This window comes from Ochotona princeps, chromosome 22 (genome assembly GCF_030435755.1).
Source record: "Ochotona princeps isolate mOchPri1 chromosome 22, mOchPri1.hap1, whole genome shotgun sequence".
Classification (NCBI taxonomy): domain Eukaryota; kingdom Metazoa; phylum Chordata; class Mammalia; order Lagomorpha; family Ochotonidae; genus Ochotona; species Ochotona princeps.
This window is the reverse complement of record NC_080853.1, coordinates 17,352,232-17,370,483: the sequence shown is the minus strand read 5'-3', so window position 1 is coordinate 17,370,483 and position 18,252 is coordinate 17,352,232. Positions and strand designations below refer to the sequence as shown.

The 18,252-nt window shown below is 43.3% G+C and overlaps 1 protein-coding gene across 2 annotated transcripts in view; it reads right to left on the bottom strand.

Moving 5' to 3' along the window:
* Window positions 1-18,252, bottom strand: part of TRPC4AP (transient receptor potential cation channel subfamily C member 4 associated protein) — a 67,253-nt gene that overhangs the window by 22,422 nt on the left and 26,579 nt on the right. For both annotated transcript variants that reach the window (XM_004585750.2, XM_004585751.2), the window contains exons 4-8: window positions 16,990-17,047; window positions 11,502-11,557; window positions 8,947-9,075; window positions 5,010-5,217; window positions 548-733 (exon numbers count right to left, since the gene is read on the bottom strand). In XM_004585750.2, the coding sequence (XP_004585807.2) occupies window positions 548-733; window positions 5,010-5,217; window positions 8,947-9,075; window positions 11,502-11,557; window positions 16,990-17,047 (637 nt within the window). The remainder of the gene's footprint in view (window positions 1-547; window positions 734-5,009; window positions 5,218-8,946; window positions 9,076-11,501; window positions 11,558-16,989; window positions 17,048-18,252) is intronic.

Sequence of the window (18,252 nt, the reverse complement as noted above, 5' to 3'; positions counted from 1 at the left end):
CTTGGGAATTATAAGGGCAAGGAAAGCTGGTGGCCTATCCCTTGGGGTAATACAGCACTCCTTTGGGACATGAGAATTACTGGGTTTGTACAATCTGATCCCATTCTGCTGGCCAAATACTTTAGATGTGGGCACTTGACCCAAGATGGCCCGGAGATGAGGAATCTAACCAAGTACTTACCAGCCAGTCTGCTGCTTCACCCTAACAAACGCACCAGGAACAGGAGGAGAGAAGGCTAAATGCATATACAGAAACAAGATTCCAAGTCAGACTTCCCTGAGTGCCTAAGAATGCTCTGCTTGCTGCCTCAGCTTCTGCACCAAAGCCCGTTCCCCTACACGGAAGTTCACCTGGAGGAAATTCAGGAAGTTTCGGTAACTCACAATCCAAAGGCGTATTAACAGCAGTGGTCAAGGACTGTCTCAAGGAAAATTTTAAATTGAGAAAAATCTCAGATCAATCCTTCTGGGGAGAGAAGCCCAGGATGGTTACAGCTGCTCAGAGGAAAGTCTCCCCAGGGTCAGAGGTCAACCCTAGCCCAGGTACCTTGATTATGCTCAGACTCCTCATTGGCTACTCGCATCAGGGCATCTAGCACCAAAGCATTGTCCAGCCATGTGTACCACTCCTCCAACTCCTGAAGAAAGCTAGCTGTGCCTGTTGACTCTGACACTTTTCGAGTTGCCAGTTTGCAAAGTCGTTCAACGAAGCCGGGGATGCTGAGAAGGGCCGCTGCCAAGGAGAGAAGAGAAGGATTTTGAAAACAGAGACAAGCAAAAATTACTCTAAAGCCCTCAACAAACAATCTGCAAATGAGTCCCTCTGAGACAATTACTCTTTCTTTATAAACTGGTTGAAAAAAATAAACCGAAGTAAGTTTTACGTCCTAAATTACTTGCTTCTAATTTCATTCTTGGAAATAACCTTTCATACTCAAAGATACCTGGCATAAGGACATCCACTGATACGGCTTCTGGACTGTTAAAAAGATGCAGGTAATTCAATGTCCCTCAATAACTGAATAAAATACAATGATGTAGTCATACAAATGGAATAACAGACACTAACCACGATATCACATACACCTTAATACAGTAAGTCAAAACTGTTTACATTTTTTTCTGAACAAAATCATTTATTTTGAAAAAAATGTAAGCAATTATATGGTACTGCTTTAAGCTCATTTTCTTCAAAACTGTCATAAAGAACGAGGTTGCATCTACAAACCCTCCACACCTTTCCTTCGGCTGGCTGCTCCTGAGCTGCAGGGCTCCGACACCCCTTCCACCACCATGGTTCTATCGTTTCCGATTTCCCTGAGCTAGCAGGATGCAACAATTTTTACAGATACAAAAAAATATTTACCAATTCCATTTTACTCATAATAATGAGGTAAGTGGAAATCCAGATCCACATAGAAGAATATAATAAACTTTGGAGGCAGGGAGAGTGAGGTTTAAAGCTCATTTAACTTTCTCTAAAATAAGGCTAAGATCTGTACATTTTCTTGTGTATATTAAATATCTCCAGAACAATACAGCAAGTAACAAAAAGCAGTGGTCGCCACAGACACAACTATGAGAAATCAGTCAAAAGATGAAAACCGTTCAAATGCCGATCAACTCAACAGAATTAAGCCACTGGAAATAAGAGTAATAGGGGAATTTCGCAATATACGTCTTTTTCAATGTACACATTTTTTTAACCACATGAATGTGCCAATTAAAAATTAGTAAGTTTTTTCTCGCTCTCCTTCTCTCTGTAAATCTGACTTGCCAATAAAAATAAATCTTTTAAAAAAATTAATGAGTAGGGCCCGGCGAGGTGGCCTAGCAACCAGGCTATCATCTTGCACTGAGAAACCTCAGTGTTTTCTGCTTTTGTGGTTTCTGTCTTGCTTGGCTGGGGTGGGGGGTTGGGGGGGCGACACTTGTGAACTCCAGGATTGACAGCCTACGTGACACCTGACAGGTCAAGTAGGCAGAGCACTCCTCAGGAAGGAGGCCCCTGGTGTGCTTTTTAGGTAAGACTTGCTCACTACCCAGAGTCCACTGGTTTGTACTTTTTTAAAGTTGCTTGCTTCAAACTCACCAATAGAAGCCTGCCAACTTGCTCTTTTTAAATGTTAACAGTTACACTGACGAATCACGACTGTGGAATTGCCCTTCAGTGTATAAAACCCTGCGCTGTCCAACCTTGGGGCGCTCTCTCTCTCTCAGCAATCTTTCTCTCTTTCTATCTCTTTCTATCTCTCATCAATCTCTCTCTCTCTTAGCAATTCTGACTCCCAAGTTTATAGCCAAAAGAGTTGAATTATCAGATCAATGTACACACATATTTGTAACATTACTCCCAAAGCTGAGAGACAAAAATAGTTCAAGTGTTGGGCCCGGTGGCGTGGCCTAGCGGCTAAAATCCTCGCCTTGAACGCCCTGGGATTATATATGGGCGCCGGTTCTAATCCCGGCAGCTCCACTTCCCATCCAGATCCCTGCTTGTGGCCTGGGAAAGCAGTTGAGGACGGCCCAATGCCTTGGGACCCTGCACCCGTGTGAGAGATCTGGAAGGAGGTTCCAGGTTCCCAGCTTCAGATCGGCGAAGCACTGGCCATTGCACTCACTTGGGGAGTGAATCATCAGATGGAAGATCTTCCTCTCTGTCTCTCCTCCTCTATGTATATCTGACTTTCCAATAAAAATAAAATAAATAAATCTTTTAAAAAGTGAGTATTGCCTCTGGAAGATTAACTTGTCAACAGCCATCAAAGTTTAAAATGCAGATATCCAATACAACATACTGCATAAATAAGGTTGTTACAGAAACTGTAAGTAAATGGAAGTAAATGGAATTTCCATCAATAGGGCCCTAGTCGGATAAATCCTGGTATGCCTATATAATGGGATATTACATAGTTGTGAACAGGAGCCAGTTCAGTGGGGGATTGAATTAAGCCATTGCCTACACTGCTGGCATCCCACATGCATCCGGATTTAAGTCTCTCACTTCTCCACTTGTAATCCAGTTCCCTGCTGGTGTTCCTAAGAAGGCAGCAGAAGAGAGCTCCGGTACCTGCACCCACATGGGAGACCTGGAAGAAGCTCCAGGTTCCTGACTTCAGACTGGCTCAGCTCCAGTCACTGCTCCACAGCCCACTTGGGGAGTGAATTACTGGACAGAAGATCGTTCTCTCTGTCTCTCCTCCTCTCTGTATATCTGACTTTCCAATAAAATAAATAAATCTTAAAAATAAAATCATGTGATTCTAACTGCACGGGAATAAAGTGCTTTGCAAGATAAAGTGAAAGAAAAAGCTCCCAGAACAGTGTACATTTCACATTGCCACCTTTACAAACAGGAATCTCCCTCCTCCACTCTGTGACAGAAATACTGGCAATAGGTTACTGAAGAAAAGAGGACAAAAACTTCTACTATTTACCTGCTGCTCATTTTGTATTATTTGAATTGCTTTTCCCCCCTACTTTTCCTTTGTGAAAGATACAGCAACAGAAAGTTTTCACACACTAGCTTAATTCCCAGATGGCTGCAAAAGCCTGGGCCAGGAATCCCATCCTGGTCTCCCACATATGTGGCAGGACTCAACTTAGGTCATCTTCCGCTGTTTTCACAGTCACATTAGCAGAGCTGGACCGGAAGCAGAGCAGCCAGGACTTGAACATGGCACAACATGAGAAGATGGCACTGCATAGGGAAGCTTTACTTGCGGTGCCACGCCAGCACAATCTTTTTTTTAAACCTTGAGTATGTATTACTTTTTTCTAAAAATAAAGGTCTTAAGATTCTGTAAGAAACTTTTCACATAGCTGAATTTTTGGGCTAGGCCTCTTTTCTGCAACATAAATAGCTGTACTTGTTTCAACTCTTCCTCCCAGGACAGTTCAGAAGACCCAGTCTTCCCTTTTCCTGTACACTGGACACTCCTCAGATTTGACCCACCCAGCAGCCAGGTTTTTAAGCTCTGACTTTCCACGTAGACATTCCTGAGTTTCTTAAAAAGACAATGAAAGTCACAGGCTCTATCCTGTCCAGGTCACATCCAGGAACTTCTTATACAAACCTGGGAAATGTGACCCTTGCACCACAGTCTGTAATTCTCACAGCTTTAGTCTCACTGCCCACACTTCTTGTTGTTTAATATGCCACTAGCTGACAAGTACAATTCCCATGACTTCTGAGAATCTGCAAAGGCAGAGCTCTTGCTCGCTGACACAGCCTACGTTCCACACGCTCCCATCAATCCTGCTGTTTTTATGCTTCATGTGCTGTAAGCTCATGGCTTCATCTCCATCTTTGACTAAAATGCTGAATGATTTTTTTTTAACTCCTAAAGGAACCATTTGTTTTCATCTGCATCAACAAAAGGAACAATTGGGTGATAGTTTTGAGAATCTCAAAAACAGGCTCTATCATATTTAGCATAATCTAAGCTCTAAGAATATAGCATAGATCATTAATGCTGGGAAAGAAAACTAGCTTACAACCATAGTTTACTAAAACCAAAATTGTTTCTCGCTGGGGCCAATGTTGTGGCACAGTGGATTAGCCACTGCTTGCTTGTACCACATGCATCCCATATCAGAGTGTCAGCTCAAGTTCTGGCTGTTCCACTTCCCACCCAGCTCCCTGCCAATGCGCCTGGAAAAACAGTGGCAGATGGCCCCAGTACTTGACCTACATGGCAGACCAGGATTATTCCTAGCTTCTGACTCTGGCCTGGCCCAGACCTAGATATTGGTGACCAAGTCCCTTTCTCTCCCTTCCTCTCTGTTGCTCTGCTCTCTCCAATAACATTCCTTAAAGAAAAACTAGTCCAACATCCTACATACGCCAGTGTTCCACAGTGTTGTGGACAGAACAGCCACGAATCAGCCAACACAAAGTTTACCCTCATCAAGGGGATCCTAGGAAGCCCTAGAGACACTGAAGGCTAAATGACTGACGAGGAATCTCAGACCACAGCTTCACAATTCAGAGAACTCAGAAAATTCACCTTGGTTGATTTCAGCTGCAGAAGGACCCAAGCTCAAGCTCTTCTTCTGCTGAGCATTTTTGGCGAGAAGCGTGTGCTTGTCATCATTCCCTGTGTCCATCTCCGAAATGGTGACAGCCAGAATCCGGCAGAAATTAGCAAGCTGCTGCTGATCGAAATTGGACACTAAGGAGCTCAGATTGGGGACTTCATCTAGTCGGATCATCTCCTAAGGAGACACAAATGAAACGATTCCCATGCTCAAGTCACTCGAGATTCAATGTGCCCTTACTCTGCACTGGCCTCCAAAAACCTAGTAACCGGATCATGTGTGTTCGAATCAGAGGTAAGTTAAAGCACTGCTCCAGTCTTCACTTATTTGTAAAACGGGACGATCCTACCTCACAGGGTTAGTCTCATAATTAAATTTATCCTTTGAGCACCACTGACACATTGTGCATAGTTAAAGAAAAAAATAAAACAACAAATGCCTAAGTTTCATAAATCAAATTATTACTCTTGCTATATTTTTAAAAATGATTTATTTATCTTATTTTTATTGGAAAGGCAGATATACAGAGAGAAGGAGAGACAGATCTTTCACCCGCTGGCTCACTCCCCAAATGGCTACAACAAAGCCAGGACCCAGGAATCTCCTCTGGGTCTCCCACTAGGGTGCAGGGTCCCAAGGCTTTGGGGCATTCTCTGCTGCTTTCCCAGGTCACAAGCAGGGAGCTGGGTGAGAAGTGTAACAGCCAGGACATGAACTAGTGCCCATATGGGATCCCAGCACACACAAGGCGAGGAGTTAGCCACCAGGCTACTGCTCTGGGCCCTAGACACTTCCTATCTAAGAAATAAAATATAGTACGTTAAAACCACCACCTTCAAGGTCAGAATCCCTTATGGATGTGGTTTTTGAATACCACCTATTCCCTTCCAATTCAACTCTCTATTAATGTGCCTGCTAATGGCCTAGGAAAGCAAGTCCTTGGACCCCTGCACCCTTGTGGGAGACCACAACAAAGTTCCTGGCTCCTGGCTTCACATCTGTCCAGCTCTGCCACTTCAGCCATTTGAGGAGTGAACTAGTGGATTGAAGATCTCTCATCTCACCTTCTCTAACTCTACCTTTCAAATAAATCTTAAACAACAAGCAAACAAGGAACCCTGGGTCATGGCAAAGGTAAAGTTACCACACCCGACACTGGAATCCCATTAGAATGCCAATTTGAATCCCAGCTGCTCCACTTCAGATTTGGCTCCCTGCTAATGAGCTTGGGAAAGCAGCAAGGATAATCCAAATGTCTGGGTTCAGGCACCATGAATGAAGCTTCTGGCTCCTGGTTTTAGGCTGACCCACCACTGGCCTTCACAGCCATGCGAGGAGTGAATCAACAAAAAGAAATATGTCTCTACCTCTCTCTGTAACACTGCCTTTCAAATAAATAAAATAACAAATTTTTAAAAAATTATATATTCTTGGGCCTGGCATGATAGCCTAGCAGTTAAAGTCCTCGCCTTGAACGCGCCGGAATCCCATATGGCACCAGTTCTAATCCTGGCAGGTCCTGCTTCCCACCCACCTCCCTGCTTGTGTCCTGGGAAAGCAGTCAAGGACGGCCCAAAGCCTTGGGACCCTGCACTCGCATGGTAGACATGAAAGATGCTCCTGGCTCCAGATCTGGGCAGCTTCAGCCATTGCGACCATTTGGGGAGTCAAAGAATGGATGGAAAACTTTCCTGTCTCTCCTCCTCTCTGTATGTCTGACTTTCCAATAAAATTGGTTTTTAAAAATTACATATTCTGCTGAAGATTATTAGCAGGATACAAATGTTTCCACTGATCGATACTGTCACCAAGTTCTATCTTTTCATCACTGATTTGCTTCAACAAAACTAAGCATCTTCTATAATTATGGATGATTTTTTTTCCTGTGACATGCTTGTTCATATCATTGTCTTGTTTTCGTCGTCTATTTTTTGACTAGGCTGTTTTTTTTCCCTCGCTGCTTTGTAAAAATGCTTGACAAATTATTAGCACCAATCTTTTGTTTATGGTATGAACTGGACATGTTTTCCCAGTTCGTGATTTGGGTTTCTACTTTCTGTATGATGTCCACCTCCATTCACACTGCACCAAGGTACTGATAGTATTTAACAGAATCTATCACTATTTCTGGCAACACAGAAAGGAATGAGAGGACACAATGGGACAGATGAGGATATTTATGAAGGACCAATGCTGGCCTCCTGGGCTGAGGCTGCAGGAAACCTGCCGTTTCTGTCTTAGAGGTTCCCTTTCCCACCCTGGCTGCAGCAGACAATTACTGGAAAAATAACAAAGCCTTTTATGAAAGGGCACAAAGAGTTTGGGGCCTACACAAATCTCCAATGTATTCCTGGGGACAATGGCCACTTGTACTTCAGCCTGGGTGGTAACAAGCAGGGCCTGGAGGAAGTACATCAGAAAAACAGAAATGAAAGATGGCCCCCACGATGCACATGAGCACCCTCTCTCCCTCAACAGCAACATGCAAGACGTGACTTCCTTAAGAGGAAGAAATGGAGACTTAGGACAGACAGGGACTAGGGAGACAAACACCATATCCTGACAGGCATCACACCAGAGTTCTAGCAGCACATTTCTAGCAAAAGTTTGTAAATGAAATTTTGTGGGGTGAGTTCTTGGTTAGAAATTTTTAAATTCACTGTTTTTAATTTGATCACAGTTTTTAAAAAGCGACTAACCACATGAATGTCTATGTGATGGCCAAGTGGTAGGATCTCAGCGTTCACCTCTCTGTGCTTCTGTTAGTATCAATTAGTCAACTCCATTACTAAATACTAATGAGAAAAGCAGGTGGGCTTACTAAGTGAAAGCCAAATATAATCATCAAAGGAGTATATTCTAAGGAAGGCTTCACCACACAGCATACACCTATGCTAACAAGACTTACACCATGATAATTAGTGATGGGCAGTTTGATTTCAGCAAAGTGACATTAACCACCACATAAAATTAAGTCAATCTAATGTTTTGTGTTCTATTATTAGCTTGATTTCAATTAATATGTTCATATGTTGAGAATTCAGTGGTCTAGGATCTAACTGGAGGACACAGCTCACCTTTTTTTTTTTTACATTTTATTATTATCATTTTATGATACAGTTTCATAAGCTTCTGGCATTTCCCTTATCCCCTCCCTAAATTCCCTCCCTCCCACCTAGTTCCACTAAATCATTACTAAAATATAGTTCTTCATACACAGTCATATGTCCATCACTGTGGGCATGGACAATGGCAGAGAGTCCAGCATCCTATCGTCAAGATATAGTGAACAGTTTCATTGTAACTCCATCTTTGTCTGGAAGTACAAATGCATACTACATTGTATCCTCACAACTGGATATGTTAGTCTCCATTTCACAGCTACTGTACATCCCCTTAAATGAAAAGTCATAATACAAAATCAACAATAGAAAGAAAAATAGAAATTTACAATGCCATAAAGTTAAATGACATGTTACTAGATATGATAGTCTCCATTACACAGCTACTATACATCCCCTTAAACGAAAAACTACAAAACAAAATCAACATCAGGGAGAAAAAAGAAATTAACAACACCATGAAGTTAAATAACATGCTACTGAATGACTAACGTGTAGCTGAAGAAATGAAGAAATGAAGCCTTCTTGAAGAAAATGATGCTACTGTATGATCTATGAGTCACTGGATGATTTAATCAGAAAAAAGTGTTTTCAAGAGATGAAACTAACAGAAAACAACAAAACCCATGTGATATAGTTTCCGCTGATTTTTGTTGGTGAAGTGTGTCTCTTCTTGACAATAAATAGCTGTTATTTTGTTTTTTAATCCAGTCTACTAATCTATGACCTTTGAGCTTAAGCCATTTACATTCAGAGTTTAATAAGTATGGATGGTACAGCTCACCTTTTTAACACCCAGAATATCTTCAATGAGCGTTGCTGTTTGTAAGAATGTCTTCTTACTTGTCATCAGTGTAAACAAGAAGATCACAAAGTCATTCTTCTCTGCCAGACGTTTTGTAACTCCTTCTGTCTGTAACAAGAAGGGGAAAGACAGAAGAGGTTGGAATCACAAAATACAATAGAAGAGCGAAGTATCCCACCCAGTGGGTTTGAAACGCTGTTCTCAAAGTTGAACTCAACAGTAATGGGGCTGGGAGCATCCGATGTAGCATGTAAGCCCCACTCAGAACGCCTACAATCTGTACGAGCCCCTGGACTGGAAGCCTGGCTCTGTTTCAACTCCAGATGCCTGTCCAAAGGTACTCTGGAAGTGAGCAGCTGATGGCTCAGGTAGCTAGGTCCCTCCCACTCACATGGAAGACATGGCCAGAGCTCCCAGCTCAGACCTGGTCCAGCCTTGTCATTGTGACTCACTGCAGAGTGAACCAGTGCATGCATGGGAGTTCTTTCTTCCAAACACATCAAATAATTTTTAAAAGAGAAAAATTAACAGTGTTTCAAACATGTAGATTAAGGGTCAGATCCAAATTCTAATTTTAGCCACAGAATCCTAACCCAGACACTTCTCAACTTTGGATCTGCATTTCTCCATCTGTAAAATGGTCGCCTCTAAAATCTTCTAGAGGATTAAGTTAGAGAATGTATGCAAATTTTATCCAGTAAGTCTGCTTTAGTCCCTATCTTATGGGCAAAGTGACATTCTTGGAGTAATCAAAAGGCTTCAAACCTCCTTTATCATTCAATCATGAACCTCAACTTGACAGTAAAAGGTCCTTCCAACAGGGACAAGGTGACTGCCTCATGCTGGAATCAGGTGAATGCCTTGCTATTAACACCCAGCACAGGGCCTTTTCCTACTTCTACCACTTTTCCTTCCCTTTGAGAATACCTTCACCAACTCATCTGCTGCCACCACTGAACACACAGGAGCAGTTCACACGTCTGCCAGGACAGAACAGATAAATCAGATATGCTATGCCACATTATGGGATATACTGTTGGAAAAAATGTTAATCATATCTGCTATTTTTTTCTGTCAACATGTGCTTTGTTCTAGCTAATTTTATTACGTTTTAGTGCATCCTTCCAGAGGCTTTTTATGATTGCTAAAGCGAATAACATTTCCCTTTTAGTCATACAGTATGTACACACTTTTTTTTTCTGATTTATTTTACGAGAGAGAGAGAGAGAGCCTCCATCCACCGGTTCCCTCCCCAAATGGTTGCAACAGTCAGAGCTGAGCCAGTTCAAAGCTAGAAGCCAAGAGCTTCTTCTGGGTCACCCACAGGGCCACAGAAGTTGAGCCATTCTCTGCTGCTTTCCCAGGCTCATTAGCAAGAAGCTGGATGTGCAGCAGCCAGGACACAAACAGGCCATCACGTAGGATACCGACACACAGGTAGATGCTTAGTCTGGTGCACCACTGTGCTTTCCTCATTTTATTTTCTTATCAAAAACAAAAGTGGGGCAAGTACACTGGAGAGTGTGGGTTCCACACCCAGCTGCGTTCCTGATTCCAGCTTCCTGTTCATGCAGACTTTGAGTGACAACCAACTCAAGTGATCCAATTCCTGCCACACACATCACAGATCCAGAGTGACTCCAACTCCAAGTTGCAGTCTGGTCTTGTCCCAGCTGATGCAGCATATGCAGAGTAAACTAGAAGAGACCGATTCTCTCTGAACACACACACCTTGGTTCCTCCCCCTCTCAAATAAATTAAAAAGTTCAAAAAAACGGAGTGGGGAAGGCAGCACTGGTAAAGCTCTCTCTCTTTTTTTTTTTTTACTAAATTGCTTCTCTATCCACCATTCTTTCTGGCTTAGTAATCGATCCAATAGATTGTCCTATTTGACCTATCAGTGGGGCTTCTAGTACTTGTTCTGTTTGTTTTCTAAACACAGACATAAAGAGAAACCCTCAAGGTGAGAGCCTTTCTGCCAGTGCTTACCCCTTCTAACCACTCAAGACAGGAGGGCTCAAGGAGCTCGATCCCTGCTCCAGCTGCCCGGCTCTCAACAACTACGACGAGTGGCTGCTGTTGTGGTGCAAGGACTGCCTACATCCCACATCAGAGTGCCAGCTTAGCTGCTTCTCTTTTGACCCAGCTCTCTGCTGGTGTGCCTGGAAGGCAGTGGAAGAAGGTCCAAGGGGTTAGCACTCCTGACCCCTCCGTGAGAGCCTCAGTAGGAGGTCCTGGTTCCTAGCTGCCATTTAGTCCAGTTCTGGCTTTTGTGGACATTTAGGGAGTGAATCAGAAGGCAAACAATCTCTCTCCCTGCTTCCTCTCCCTCTGTTACTGTGACTTTCTAATAAATAAACCTTTAAAGAAAACCAGTTGTTTAAAAAATTATTTTGCATAGTGTCTACCTGTTAGTACTGGTTCTGTAGCACATACAATTCGCACACATGCAATCCCAACCAAAAAAACTTCCCTTCTCAACCATCACCAACGTGGCAGGGAGATAAATGGAGCACCAGTAGCAAGGTACTTACACAGACACAGGTATTATACAGGATGCTCAAGCAGTCCTTGGACGTTTCATCACTTACTGAAAGTACAAATGGGTTAGCTGGTTATTTTTCTCATAGGAAACTACGTGTTTTGAGCTAAGAACTGTAAAAACTCCCTCCAAAATGATTATATGCCTTTTAGTGTATTTCCTCCTAGTTCTCACCTACCAGAGATTTTCTCAGTACCCATTGGAACCTACAAACCAACTCCAAACTGCCTTTTGGTTTGACACAGCAATCATTTCTTTACCAGGTTCCACAGTCATCATGATTTCTTACTGTTGTGACCCCATCACTACCTAAGCCATGTTTCTTTTGTACCTTGTTTAGGATACAGGCAGAGTTTAGGGTTTTCTGCTATTTAAACAGAATACAAACAATATATCTGTGCAGTCCTTTAATGATTGAGTTGAACTGATTCCTCATGATACAGTTTCAAACGCAGAACTACTCGAACTGCACTTGTTATAAATTTTAATTGAAAGCTCTATCAGCAGCAAACAGGAATACTACTTTTACTACAGACTTCTCAACTGTGTGTTCTGTTTAGATCTCTTTTGTTTTTCATCACTGTTATTTACACTGATCAAACATCTATGACTATTTGACCCACTAAATAACTTCCTAGCCATTAGCAGATTCAGCACAGCAGCATTCGGGTGTCTGATTCATGACATCTGAATCACAAGATGAAAAAACTAAGCCTGAACCACAGACAAAGTGTTTTGCCTGGCATTGTTTTTTTTTTTTTTTAAAGATTTATTCATTTTATTACAGCCAGATATATACAGAGGAGAGACAGAGAGGAAGATCTTCCGTCCGATGATTCACTCCCCAAGTGAGCCGCAACGGGCCGATGCGCGCCGATCCAAAGCCGGGAACCTGGAACCTCTTCCGGGTCTCCCACGCGGGTGCAGTGTCCCAATGCATTGGGCCGTCCTCAACTGCTTTCCCAGGCCACAAGCAGGGATCTGGATGGGAAGTGGAGCTGCCAGGATTAGAACCGGCACCCATATGGGATCCCAGGGCTTTCAAGGCGAGGACTTTAGCCGCTAGGCCACGCCGCCGGGCCCCATTGTTTATATTTTCCCATCAGTTTTTCATTAACTCTAATGCTGTCAAAAACTCAAAACACGCTGTTTCCTTTGAGATTCTGATGGGTGGCTTAGCTGAGTCAGCCTGATCAGAAGGGTTACCTCACATGAAGCTGCCCAGTAATCTTCATGATTATCTTCTTACTGACTGTAGAGCAGGGAGGACTATCAGATCAATTCATCCCTGTTCCTGTATTTCTGCTTTCCGTGTTCAAAGGGAATTAGGACTCACTCATTCATCAAGTACCTTTAAGGGCCAGTGTGGTGGAAAAGCCAGATAAACCCTCTGTCTGCAGCACAAGCATCCCACAGGGGCACTGATTCAAATTCTGGCTGCTCCATTTCCCATCCAGCTCCCTATTTATGGCCCAGAAAAGCAGCAGAGGGTGTAAGTCCTTGGGCCCCGCTACCCAACATTAGAGACCCAGTGGAAGCTCCAGGCCTTGGATTAGTTAAGCCCCTGGAGAGTAAACCGGCAGACAAAAGATCTGTGTCTTTCCTTCTCTGTAAGTTCACCTTTCTTTATTATTTTGAAAATTTTATTCATTTTTACTGAAAAGGCTGATCAAATTTATGAAGAGGAGAGACAAAGAGGAAAATCTTCCGTTCGCTGGTTCATTCCCCAAATGGCCAAATGGTTAGATGTGCACCTATCCAAAGCCAGGAGTTCCGTCAGGTCTCCCACATGGACGCAGGGTCCCAAGTCTTTGAGCCATTCTCGATTGCGTTCCCAGGCCACAAGTAAGCAGCTGGATGGGAAGTGGGGCTGCAGCGATTAGAACTGGCAACCACATGTGGCCCCAGTGTGTTCAAGGCAAGAACTTTAGCTGCTAGGCTACCATGCCAGGCCCAGTACATTATTTTTTTTTCAGGATTTATTCATTTTATTACAGCCAGATATACAGAGAGGAGGAGAGACAGAGAGGAAGATCTTCCGTCCGATGATTCACTCCCCAAGTGAGCCGCAACAGGCCGATGCGCGCCGATCCAAAGCCGGGAACCTGGAACTTCCTCAGGGTCTCCCACGCGGGTGCAGGGTCCCAATGCATTGGGCCGTCCTCAACTGCTTTCCCAGGCCACAAGCAGGGATCTGGATGGGAAGTGGAGCTGCCGGGATTAGAACCGGCGCCAATATGGGATCCCAGGGCGTTTAGCCACTAGGCCATGCCGCCGGGCCCCAGTACATTAATTTTTAAAAAACATTTAGTTTTTTGACTTTTACTGGAAAGTCAGATATACAGAGAGGAAAGGAAAATCTTTTGTCTGCTGATTCACTCCCCAAATGGCTGCAACAACCAGAGCTGTACCGATCTGAGGCCAGGAGGCTGGAGCCTCCTCCAGGCCTCCCACACAGGTGCAGGGTCCCGAGGCTTTGAGCCGTCCTCGACTGCTTTCCCAGGCCACAAGCAGGGCACAGGATGGGAAGTGGGGCTGCTGGGATTAGAACCAGCGCCTATACGCGATTGCAGTGCATGCAAGGCGAGGACTCAAGCTGCTAGGCTACCGCGCTAGGCCCAAAGTACATTAATTTTTAAAAATTAAATACAGAATACTTAAAAAAGAATCTGCAATACGTATAAAGAATAACAACATGATTTTAAATAGAGAAAATAAGAGATTGTAGCTTTTTTTTTTTCTTTTTCTGTTTAACCGTTTTCCTTTCAAAGTTGCTACCAGCATATTCAGTGATGGACCACAGAGGAATATGCCGTTGAGGGTGTTACTGCCCAGCTGACAAACTGCTTCGAAATGCTGCTGGTTCAAGTCCTTTAAAGCTAGGCACCTTGGTCATCTGTGTCAATGCTGTACCAACTGTACTGCTCAGTGCCAAGTCGGTGAATGTAACTGAACACACATATCCATCTGAACCAGTGGATTTTAGTGGTGCTGGAAGTAAACAGCCCATCCTTGACAGGCCGTCCATATTGTGCCCTATGCATTTTATCTTAAACTGCTGAAGAATGGTGTGGCTTGTGTCTGATGAACGTTTTAACACAACACAAAATGCAATGTGTAAATACAGTTTTCTGGAAAAATTACTCTGAAGAATTGTTTTTCAGAGCTTCAATACATTTTTTCCTTAAAAAAAAAAGGTAACAATAGAGTAACATCTATATCAGACCCATCTTAAAAAGTATGTACTACCAGGCCTGGCCTGGTAGCCTAGTAGCTAAAAGTCCTTGCCTCACATGTGCCGAGATCCCATATGAACGCTGGTTCTAATCCCAGCAGCCCCACTTCCCATCCAGCTCCCTGCTTGTGGCCTGGGAAAGCAGTCGAGGACAGCCCAAAGCCTAGGGACCCTGCACCTGAGTGGGAGACCCAGAAAAGGCTCCAGGCTCCTGGTTTCAGATCGGCTGAGCACCGGCCATTGCAGGCACTTGGGGAGTGAACCAGCAGATAGAAGATCTTCCTCTCTGTCTCTCCTCCTCATTGTATATGTGACTTTCCAATAAAAATAAAACAAATCATCAAAAAATGTACACAATCCATGGTAATGAGTAAATATTTTACAAAGAGAATTTATCACTTTATAACAATAACAGAACTAATGCATCTTTAAAATAATCTCATAAGGTTATTTGTTCCTCTTTCAGCTAGCTATTTACATATGAAGAAGCAATTCCTTCAGTGCAATCACATTCATATTCTTTCCTTTAAAGCACCAGGTTTGTACAAGAGCACGTGGAAAAAGGTCATGGAAAAATGCAACTGAAAGTCAAGTTTATTCTGGCACAAAAAGTTTTGAAATCCACATAAAGGGCTTTCAAAAAGTGCAAGAAAAATGCATATAAAACAAACAAACAAACAAACAAAACGTGTATCAGGGTCTGGCATGATAGGGGTGCAGTAGCCTAGACGCTAAATCCTTGCCTTGCAAGTGCCAGCAGCATCCCATACAGGCATCAGTTTGTGCCCCAGCTGCTTCACTTCCCATCCAGCTCCCTGCTTGTGGCCTAGGAAAGCAGTAGAGAATGCGCCAAAATCTTAGGACCCACACCCACATGGGAGACCCAGGAGAAGCTCCAGACTCCTGGTTTCGAATCGGTTTGGCTCCAGCCACTGCAGCCAGCTGGCAAGTGAATCAGCTGACAGAGGATTTTTCTTTCTGTCTTTCCTTCTCTCTGTAAATCTGTCTTTCCAGTAAAAAGAAAATAATCTTCAAAAAAAACTGCTTTAAAAATGCACATCAGGAAAAATATGCATGGATTTCGAATTAGTTTGCATCCACTTGATCTTTTAAAAAAGTTACTTTCAGGGGCCAGCATTGTGATACAGTGGGTTAGGCTACTGCTTTTGTCCCTGGCATCCAGGGATGCTGACTAGAGTACTGATCCACCCATTTTCAGTCCAGTTCCCTGCTAATGTGCCTGTGAAAGCAGTGCAGGATGACCCAAGTACCCGAGCTCCTGCCACCCATGCGGGAGACCTGCATGAAGCTCCTGGTTCCAGCCTAACCCAGTCCTGGCTACTGTGGTCATCTGAAATGTGAACCAGTGATTGGAATATTTCTTACTCTGGCCCGCCCTCTCTCTGTAACTCTGCCTTTCTGATGAAATAAAGAAATCGTAAATACAAAATGAATATTTGAAAGGCAAAGAAACATGGCATTACAGTGTAGCTACAATGCCAGCTTCCCAAACAGGAATATGTTCAAGTCCCAGCTGCTCAACTTCTTATCCAGCTCCCTGCTGATGGCTTGGAAAAAGCAGTGGAAGATGGCTTGCAACTTTCTACTGCCAAGAGAGATCTAGAGATTCCTGGTTTCAGCATGTCCCAAATCTGACCATTGTGGGGAGTGAGTTAAGTGAATTAAGATCTCTCTTCTCTTTCTTGCCTTCTCTAACTCAAATAAATAAATCTTGGATAAAAGGGGGGAAAAAAAGAAAAGGAAAAATTTCCAACCTACTGGAATACTCCCCGGATCCTCAAAGAGCTAAGACTGAACCAGGCAAAACCAGGGGCCTAGAAGTCAACCCGGCTCTCTCAAAAATAGATAGGGACAACTGGACTGAGCTGTCATGTGCTGCTTTCCAAGCTGTATGTTAGCAGAAAGTTGGGTAGGAAACAGAGTAGCTGGGACCCAAACCAAGTACTCGGATATGGGCATCACAAGTGATATTTAACTGCTATACCACATACCCATCCTACATGGATACTGATTTGTAATTCCATTTTTCATGAATTTTTTTGCTTGAACCCAGAATTCCTTCCATTATACAGTTACTAGAGAAGACAGCATGACCTATAAGCGAAGAGAAGGCACACCCACACTGTTAAAAGAGTTGGAAAGGGAAGAGAAGAACAAGGCCAGAGAAGTGTCTTCACATCAGTATACTGCCCCATGATGACCGGCACCTGACAATTATACTTACTTTTCAGTTTCTGTCCCCGGATAGAGATTGTAGGCCTCATAAGAATTTCCACAAGGAGCTATTAAAAATTAAAAAGAGAAAAAAAAGCAGTAATTATTTCAACACATACCTTATAAAACAATCTGTTCTGAAAACTCATGACGAAATACCCGTCACGGTATTACAAGACCCTTGCGTTCTAAGAGGCACTGTTCCATGAAGAACCAATGATCTAGTCCCAGCTCAGTCACCTATGTAAGTCAAACACCTTCCATGAGCCTTAGCCTTCTTATTCTAAGAAATAAATAATTTACATTAGGTAACTTCTGGGATCCAAGGTGGATTTAATTTTTTAAATGCTGCAGAACATTAATACTATGATTGTTCTTTTGCTTAAAGTAAGTGTAAGTTTACTTACAAGGTCTCTAAAGATATACCATAGGGCCCACCAGTATCACCAATACATTGTGTAGTGGATACAACTAAAAACTGCACTACTGGTATCCTAAATGGGCGCCAGTTCAAATCCCAGCTGTTCCACTTCTGATCCAGTTCCCTGCTAATGGAAGATGGCCCAAGTGCTGGGGCCCCTGTCACCCACATGGGAGACCTGGAAGAAGCTCCTGGCTCCTGGCTCTGGCCTTGCTCAGCCCTGGCTGCTGTGGCCCTTTTGGGGATGAACCAGCAAATGGAAGATCTCTTTCTCTCTCTGGCTCTGCTCTTACCTTTCTGTAACTCTGCCTTCCATAAATAGATCTCTTTTTAAGATTTTATTTATTTTTATTGGAAAGTCAGATATACAGAGAGAAGAGACAGAGAAGGAGATCTTCCGTCCAGTGGTTCACTCTCGAAGTGGCAGCTACAGCCAGAGTCAAGCTGATCCAAAACCAGGAGCCTGGAACTTCTTCTGTGTCTCCCATGCAAGTGCAGGGGCCCAAGGCTTTGGGCTGTCCTCACTGCTTTCCCAGGCCACAAGCAGGGAGCTGGATGGAAAGCGCGGTCATCGGGATATGAACCCATATGGGATCCCAAGTGAACCCATATGGGATCCTGGCACATGCAAGGTAAGGACTTATGCCACTAGACTATTAGGCCGGGCCCCCCAAACAAATCTTTAAAAACAATACCATAAATTGATAAAACTGATTTCTTAAAAGGGTTGGAGTGATGCACATTTTTATTTCACATACTTTCAATACAAAACACAATTTTTTTTTTCAAATTGTTTAAAACTGTTAAAAAAAAAAAAAAACAAAAAAACCTTATTCTGTTGAAAGGGTCAGT